The following is an 8225-nucleotide window of genomic DNA, read 5'->3' on the forward strand; positions in this document are numbered from 1 at the left end:
GGGGCAGAGGGGAGCCCCCGGCATGGGAGCTGGTCCATGAATCCCACCTGCCCGGGCCATCCATCCCCACCTGCCCCGGGCTGTTCTCACCTGCCCGGGCCATCCATCCCCACCTGCCCGGGCCATCCATCCCCACCTGCCCCGGGCTGTTCTCACCTGCCCCGGGCTGTTCTCACCTGCCCGGGCCATCCATCCCCACCTGCCCGGGCCATCCATCCCCACCTGCCCCGCGCTGTTGTCGCCTGTCCCCCCAGGGCAGGTGCACAGCAGCCACCCCACGCCCCCTCGGTGCTTCCCAGCCCGGCCCGAGTCCCGCTGCCCACGGTTGTCCCGGGAGAAGCTCCAGCCGTGCCAGGAGCCCGGGGAGGAGCCGCGGTCCCTCGGGACAGCAGGGGCTGCCCCATCTCCATCCCGAGCTTCGCTCCGCTCGCTCGGCAGCTCCAGGAGCCGGCGGGAAGCAGGAATCTTGTTTTGATTTGGGGTTGGTTTTTTTTTGTAAAAAACACGCAAAAAAAGGAAAGGCAGCAGAAGCTCCCCGGGGAGGGGGCGCAGGGCCCGGCCCCCCCCAGCCCCCCCCGGCTCTCTCTCTTGATATCTATTTTTGCATTTGTATATTTTTATATAGGAAACTTTAAGCATTTGTATTTTAATAACCCTGTGAAGCACTATGAGCTCCCCCCGACCCCCCCAGCCCGAAATCCACAAAGGATTGGGACAAACAACAGGAGGTTTCTTAATTTAATGGTCAATTTGGTGATTTTACCCCCACCCCGACGCCCCTCGAGCCCAGCTCTGTCCCGGAGGGGATCGGGTGCCAAAGCCCAGCCCGGCTCGGGCGCTGGGATGTCCCGGGTGGGGTCCCCGGTGTCCCCTCCCTCCCCGTGGACTGTCCCCAAGGAGCTCGGCTTTCCTATGGAAAGGGACCCCAGGGAGGGAGGGGGCCCCAGGGACCCCCGGGGGGCTCTCTCAGAGCCTGGGCTGCTCCCCTGCGGTTTTTGGGGGGATCAGAGCATTTCGGGGGGGGGAGTCCACACCACCAGCGCTGCTCCCAGTGCCGGGGGGTGGGGGGCAGCTGGATCCCACCGCCCCCATTTTGGCTCTGTTGGCACCGGGGTCCCCTCCCGGCTCCCGGCACCCCAAAGCCCCCAGCAGCCCCCAGACCCCCCCAGCCATTCCCGGGACACAAAACACAAACGTGCCTTGACAAGGGGGTGTCAGGCTGGGGTGAGCCCCCCCCTGCTCCGCTCCCACGCCCCTCAGAGGGGCTGGGGGGCTCTGGGGGCTGCCCCCTCCCCCAGCTTTAATCCACTGTCACCCCTTCATTCCGGGGGGCCGGGGCCGGTTCTCTATGCAGCGGGGGGGTCCTGGGGGGTCCAGCCCCCCAAACTGGCAATAATTCTCTCCCTGTTTGATCTCGTCCCATCTCTGTTGTTTTAATTTGGGGAAGGGGAGGGGCGGGGGGGTTGGTTTTCACAAATCCGGTGGCTGATGTCATAAACCTCCCCCCCAAAAGCCGATTTTTTTGGGGGGGAGGGGGTGGTGGATGATTTTTTTTTTTGGGTCCCAAAGTGCTATTTTTTTGTACAAAAAGACTTAGATGAAACTGTTAGTTTTGGGGGGCTCCTTTGTAAATGGGGAACGACGAGTTCTTTTTGTAATAAACACGAGTCGCTGGCGTTGTCTGGAAGTCTGAGGGGGGGTCCCTTGGTGGGCACGGCCGGTTTTGGGGGGTGGCAGGGGGTACAGGGGACACTGGGCTCCGTTTGGGTGATGCAGGGCAGGGGGCCAGGCCTGGCTGCCCGCCCCCCAGACACCCTGGCTCTCTCCTCCCTGATGCGGGGGCAGCACCTTCCTCCTCCTCCTTCTCCTTTTCTTCCTCCTCCTCCTCCTCCTCCTGCTGCTCCTGCTCCTGCTGCTCCCGCTCGCTCCTCTTCCCACCGGCCCCGCGGAGGCTCCCATGGGGCGCCCAGGTGGGTGCTGGGGGGCTCAGCCGGGGCTGGGGGTCCCTTCTGGGGGTTCAGAGCCCCCCCTGGTGCGAGGTGTCCCCCGGCAGGTCCCCAGAACCTGACCTGCGTGTCCTACAAGCACCCGAGCGTGCGGGGCGCGCTGGGGGACGCGGGGGGGGCGGCGGCCGGAGCCGTGCGCTGCCCCCCCGGGCAGTGCTGCGTGGGCATCTGGAACCGCAGCCACGCTCTGGTGCAGGGTGAGACCCCCGGGACCCCGGCCCGGGCAGGGGAAAGGGGAGACCCCCGGGATCCACAGCTCTGGGCAGGGTGAGACCCCCGGGACCCCCGGCTTGGGCAGGGGGAAAGGTGGCTGCGCTTTGAGCCTGCTCCGGGAGGGGTTGGAGGGGCAGAAGGGGATGGGGGAGGCTGGAGGGGTTGCTCCTGCCCCAGGGGGGGATTTGGGGTAGGATGGAGAGCCTGGTCCTGCCCCAGGAGGGGATTTGAAGGGATGGAAGGGGCTGGGGCAGGACCGAGGGCTTTGGTGCTGCCCTGGGGGGGTCTTGGGGAGGCAAAAGGGGTCCGGCCCGGGCCGGGGGGGGCAGGAGCGGGGGCTGCTCCGGGCCGGGGGCATTGGGGAGGTTCTGGTCCCTCCCCAGCGGCTCCCTTGGCCTTGGCCTTGAGCAGCGGCTGCGGCGGCGCTGGGGAGGAGCCGCTGGGGGGACCCGCACGGGGGTCCCACCTGCCCCCCGCCCCGCACGGGGGTCCCACGGGGGTCCCACCTGTCCCTTGCCCCGCACGGGGGTCCCACCTGTCCCCTGTCCCGGGTGACCGTGCCGCTGTCCCCAGGCTGCTGGGGGGGGCCGGGGGGACGCCTGTCCCTCGGCCACCTGCGCCCCCAGCCCCGCGGGCCACCCGGGCAGCTCCGTGCTGCTGTGCCTGTGCCACGGCCACCTCTGCAACGGCAACGCCACCGGCACCGCGGCGACCACCGGCGGGCTGGGGGGAGCCCGCCAGGGCCCAGGTACGGGGCTGGGGGGTGCTGGGGGGCACTCGGGGCTGGGGACACACAGGGGACCACGGGGCACCCCGCCACCTTCGGGGGACCCACGGGGGATCCTGAGACCTTCAGGGGACCCACGGGGGCACCTGGCACCTTCAGGGGACCACGGGGCACCCCGCCACCTTCGGGGGACCCACGGGGGATCCTGAGACCTTCAGGGGACCCACGGGGGCACCTGGCACCTTCAGGGGACCCACGGGGGATCCTGAGACCTTCAGGGGACCCACGGGGGCACCTGGCACCTTCAGGGGACCCACGGGGCACCCCGGCACCTTCGGGGGACCCATGGCGGGGTGGGGGGGGTGTTGCCGCCGCTGGGGCCGCGGCGTCCCGGCTCGAGCACGGCTCGGTGGCAGCAGCCCTGCCCCACGGACCGAGCACACGCACACACCAATGTGCTGGACGGGGAAATGGCGTTTACCAGCGGCGGAACAGGGTGATTTGTAACAGGGGGTAACGGTACGGTACCGGCAACAGGAGAAGGGTTCTGCCTGAGCGTAACATCGCGATATCTTGAGCGTGACATCGCGATATCTCCCCGCAGGGGGATCCGTGGGGGAGCCTGGGGTTCTGAGGGCGCTGTAGGGGCAGCTGCAGGGTCCCCTAAAGCTGCAGGGTCCCCTAAAGCTGCAGGGTCCCCCAAAGTGTCCCCCACCACCACCCCGGACACCCGGGGGTCGAGGGGCTTTGTGTCACCTCGGTCTCTGTCCCCAGTGCCCGGCCGGGGCGGGTCCTCGGGGACCCTGTGGCTGCTGGGTGCCAGCCCCCTCCTCATCCTCCTCATCTGTCTCGGTGTCCTCGGTAGGGACGGGGACACGGGGGGACCCCCGGGCACAGCCAGCCCCTACCCCATGTCCCCTGGGTGTCCCCAAAGGCCACATCTCTGGTGTTCCCAGAGTGGGTGAAGGTGGGGGTGACTCCAGGTGTGGTGTCCCTGGGGCGGGGGGTCCCCGGTGTCCTTGTGACTCCCTTGGGGGGGGGTGTCCCGGGTGCGGTGTCCCGTGTGCGGTGTCCCGGGTGGGGTGTCCCGGGTGCGGTGTCCCGGGAGGGGTGTCCCGGGAGGGGTGTCCCGGGTGCGGTGTCCCCCGGGGACCCCGGGATGCCACATTCCCCACATCCCCTGCCCGGCGAGGCGACGGGGGGCTGTTGGTCCCTGGTGCCCCCAGGTGCCGTGTCCCTGATTTGGGGGGTTCCTGTGGGGGGGTCCCCGGATCGGGGTGTCCCTGGTGTCCCCCATCCAGGGCTGCGCTGGACGAGGGCCCGCACGGGGCAGCCACCGCGGGGGGGGGCGCAGAATCGGGGTCCCCCCGCCGGAGCCCCCCAGCCCGGACCTGCCTGCGCTGCGCTTCCTGCAGGTGCGGGGCACCCCGGGGCGGGGGACACCCATAGAGGGACACCCACGGGGCGGGGGACACCCACGGGGTGAGGGACACCCATAGAGGGACACCCATGGCGTGAGTGACACCCATGGGCCAAAGGACACCCAACGGGGCAGGGCACACCCAACGGGGGCACCCAAGTGGGAGGGCAGGGAAGGAGGTGATGCTGGGAGGGGGCACCCACATGGGGAGGGGATGTGGAGACACCCATGGCAGAGGGGGCATCAGTCCGGGGGGCACACAGCGCTGAGGGACCCCCAGAGGTGGTCCCCGTGTGGGGGTGCCGGGGTGCTGGGCCCGCCCGGTGCCAGCCGCGTCCCCCGTGCGTGTCCCCGCCGCGGGGCAGGTGCTGCAGTCCGGGCGCTTCTCGGCCGTGTGGCGGGGCACGCTGCGCCAGCGGCCCGTGGCCATCAAGGCGTTCGCGGCCGGGGCCCGCCGGAGGTTCGCGGCCGAACGCGCCGTGCACTCGCTGCCGCTGATGGAGCACGAGAACGTGGCCAGGCTGCTGCACACCCGGGCGGCCGCGCCCCGGGCCCGCGGGGGGCTCCTGGTGCTGCAGCTCTACCCGGCCGTGCGTCACCCCGGGGGCTGGGGGGGCTGGGGAGGGGGTTTGGGGGGTACTGGGGCAGGATAACAGGATGTTGCGGGGCTCGGGAGATATGGGGGGCAACAGGGGTGGTGTAACAGGAGTTTGGGGGGCTTGGGGGGTACTGGGCCGGGGGGGGATAACAGGAGTTTGGGGGGCTCGAGGGGTACTGGAGTAGTGGGGGCTCGGGGGCCTCGGTTGTAACGGGGGTTTGGGGGGCTCAGGGTGTGCAAGGCATTGAGGGGGCTCGGGGGTGCGTGGGACGGTTGGGGAGCACAGCGGTGGGGATGGGGGCCCGGTGGGGGGACATGTGCGGGAGATTCTGGGGGCGTCCCACGTCCCCTCCCGTGTCCTTCGCTGTCCCCAGGGCTCCCTGCGCCACTTCCTGGGGCAGCACGTGGGCACCTGGGCGGGCAGCGTGCGCCTGGCGCTGTCCCTGGCCCGCGGGCTGGCCTTCCTGCACCAGGAGCTGTGGCGTGACGGTGAGGGTGGCACCCCTGCTGTCCCCTGTCCCCCTGCCCGGGGCTCCCCTGCACTGTCCCACTCTGGGCTCTGCTCTGGGTTCCCCCTGCCCCGTCCCTGCCCCGTCCCCCCGTGACCCCCGGTGTCCCCAGGGCTGTACAAGCCCAGCGTGGTGCACCGGGACCTGAGCAGCCAGAACGTGCTGGTGCGGGAGGACGGCACCTGCGCCATCGGCGACTTCGGGCTGGCGCTGGCGCTGCCACCGCGTGCCCAGGACAGCGCCGGGAGCCGGCACAGCGTGGCCATCCGCAAGGTGACAGGGGGGACAGGGATGGGATGGGATGGGATGGGATGGGATGGGATAGGATGGGATGGGATGGGATGGGATGGGATGGGGAGGTGACAGCCCTGGGTTGGGGATGGCACGCACCCTAGATGTCACTGGCAGTGTGGGCTGTGGCTGCCAGCTGAGCCCGTCCCTGGCCCTGGTGGCCCTGGTGGCCCTGGTGGCCCCAGCAGCCCCGGTGGCTCCGGTGGCCCCAGCAGCCCCGGTGGCCCCGAGCCCCATGCTCAGGGCCCGGTGTGGCGCAGGCGGGCACCCAGCGGTACCTGGCACCCGAGATCCTGGACGAGAGCCTGGACCTGCGGGCCTGGGGCCGGGCGCTGCGCCAGGCCGACGTCTACGCGCTGGGGCTGCTGCTCTGGGAGATCCTGTCCCGCTGCCAGGCCCTGAGCCCCGGTGAGCCCCGCGCTGCCCCCGCGCTGCCCGCGGCCCCCCGGCCCCGCTGACCCCTCTGACCCCTCTGGCCGCCCCGTCCCGCCCCGCAGGAGCCCCGGTGCCGCCGTTCCGCCTGGCCTACGAGGCCGAGCTGGGCTCCAGCCCCAGCGGGGCTCAGCTGCGCCGCTTGGCCGCGGACGAGAGGCGGCGGCCGCTCATCCCCCCGGCCTGGCACCGCACCCCGCAGGTCAGAGCCCCGCGACCCCGGGCCCCCCCCGGGTGGGCGTGGGCAGGGGTGACCCCCGGGGGGACAGGGGGTCCGAGGGGGGGTCCCAGCCTGGGTGCCCGGGGATGCTGAGGGTGCCCGGGGGGCCGTGCCCGTGCTTTGGGTGTCACCCGGGGGCTCTCAGGGGGGTGCGGGGTGGTTCAGGACACCCGAGGGGGGTCCCAGGGGTGTTTGGGGGGGGTCCCTGCCCTGGGGTCCCCTCCCCGCTGGAGCGATGGTGCCGAGGGCACCGGGGGCTGTCCCCCTTCGGGGGTGACATCCCCGGGTGACATCCCCGGGTGACCCGGGGTCGTTGGGGTCCCACAGGCCGGGGGGGCTCTGCCGGAGCTGCTGGAGGATTGCTGGGACCCGGACCCCGAGGCGCGGCTCTCGGCCGAGCGGGCGCTGCAGCGGCTCCAGCGCTTGGCCGCGGGGCCCGCACCGGCCCCGGGGGACCCCGGCCCGGGGGCCGCCCCCCGCCAGGTGCGTGCGGGGACACTGAGGCACGGGCAGGGCACGGGGACACCGGGAACGGGGCGGGAGGGGGCAGGACGAGACTCCGCCCCTGGGAGGAGCCCGAGCCCAGCCCCGCCCCTGGTGAAGCCCCGCCCTTCTTCCTTCCGGGAGGGGCCGCGGCCGGAGCCAAGGTGGGAGCGAAGTCCCAGGACCCCCCCCCGCACCCCGCACCCCAAATCCCCCCCGCACCCCAAACCCTCCGACTCCCCCGCAGCCCCCCCGCCGCCCGGCCCCATCCAGTCCCGGGGGCGCCCCCCAAACCCCTGACTCAGTTTCCCCTGGGTGCCGGCGGGGTTCGGGGGCTCCCCGCTCACCGCCCGTGCCCCCCCTCAGGTCCTGGAGTCTCCCCCCATGTGGAACCCTGGTGCAGGTACAGGGGGACACCCCAAACTGGGGGCGCTGCCTTGACCCCTCCGGGGTCAGACTCCCCCCTCAATCTCCTCCTTTTCCCCCCCAGGACAGCCGCCCCCCCCCAACCCCGCGTACCCCCCGAACCCCACGTACCCCCCCCAGGTCCCACCCCCCAACCCCGTGTACCCCCCGCCCGCGGCGCCCCCCAACCCGCTGGGGGGGCCGGGGCAGCCCCCGTACCCCGCTGGGCCCCCCCCGTACCCCCCGGGGCCGCCTCTGGCCCCCTCGGGTCCCCCCTTGGGTCCCCCCCTGCCGCAGCCCCCCCACCCGGGGGTGCTCCCGCACCCGGGGGTGCTCCCCTCTCTCCCCCCCGGGCTGGACAAGAAGGCGGCCAAGAAGATGAAGAAGAGGATGAAGAAGGCTCACAAGAGGCACAAGGTGGGGGGGACCCGGGGGGGATGCACGGGGGGTCACCCCCAGACCCCTCGGTGCAGGGCTCATGGCTCTGCTGTCCCCCCTAGCGCTCTTCGTCCTCGTCCTCCTCCTCCTCGTCCAGCAGCTCCGACTGAGGCACCCCCAGGACCCCCCAGGACTCTCCAGAATCACCTGGGACCCGCCAGGACCTCCTGGAACCTCTGGGACCACCAGGAACCGCCTGGGACCACTTGGGGACCCCCATCCTGTCCCCATGTCCCCCATCCCCTGCTGCCGAGGGGGTCCCGGGGTGTCCCCGCTGTCCCCCAATAAAGCTCTGGGACACCCCAATGTGCGTCAGCGTCTCCTTCGGGCCGAGGGGGGCTGGGCTTGGGGGGGTCACAAACCCCAATGCTCCCAGGGAGGGGGGGCTGCCTGTGCCCCCTGTGCCCCCTGTGCCCCTATTGCTCCCAGCCCTTCCTATTGCCCCCCAGTTGCCCCATGTCTCCCATACACAATTCCATCACA

General features: G+C 71.4%; 1 protein-coding gene and 1 long non-coding RNA gene across 2 annotated transcripts; both read left to right on the top strand.

Annotated features, from left to right (window-relative positions):
• The first annotated feature begins 268 nt into the window (after positions 1-268).
• AMHR2 (anti-Mullerian hormone receptor type 2) lies at positions 269-7403 on the top strand. Its single transcript, XM_063179412.1, is given in 14 exon segments — positions 269-1970; positions 2054-2203; positions 2793-2800; positions 2802-2967; positions 3721-3807; positions 4248-4288; positions 4290-4361; positions 4732-4956; positions 5339-5453; positions 5586-5746; positions 6025-6172; positions 6262-6398; positions 6744-6899; positions 7266-7403. Coding segments are annotated over 14 exon segments (1554 nt in total). The 5' UTR covers positions 269-1957; the 3' UTR covers positions 7341-7403.
• Positions 7404-7569: 166 nt separating this feature from the next.
• On the top strand, positions 7570-8048 carry LOC134431346 (uncharacterized). Its single transcript, XR_010030964.1, has 2 exons — positions 7570-7721; positions 7805-8048. It is a non-coding gene; the product is annotated as an uncharacterized LOC134431346 (long non-coding RNA).
• The last annotated feature ends 177 nt before the right edge of the window (positions 8049-8225 follow it).

The sequence above is a fragment of the Melospiza melodia genome, chromosome 31 (genome assembly GCF_035770615.1).
Source record: "Melospiza melodia melodia isolate bMelMel2 chromosome 31, bMelMel2.pri, whole genome shotgun sequence".
Classification (NCBI taxonomy): Eukaryota; Metazoa; Chordata; class Aves; order Passeriformes; family Passerellidae; genus Melospiza; species Melospiza melodia.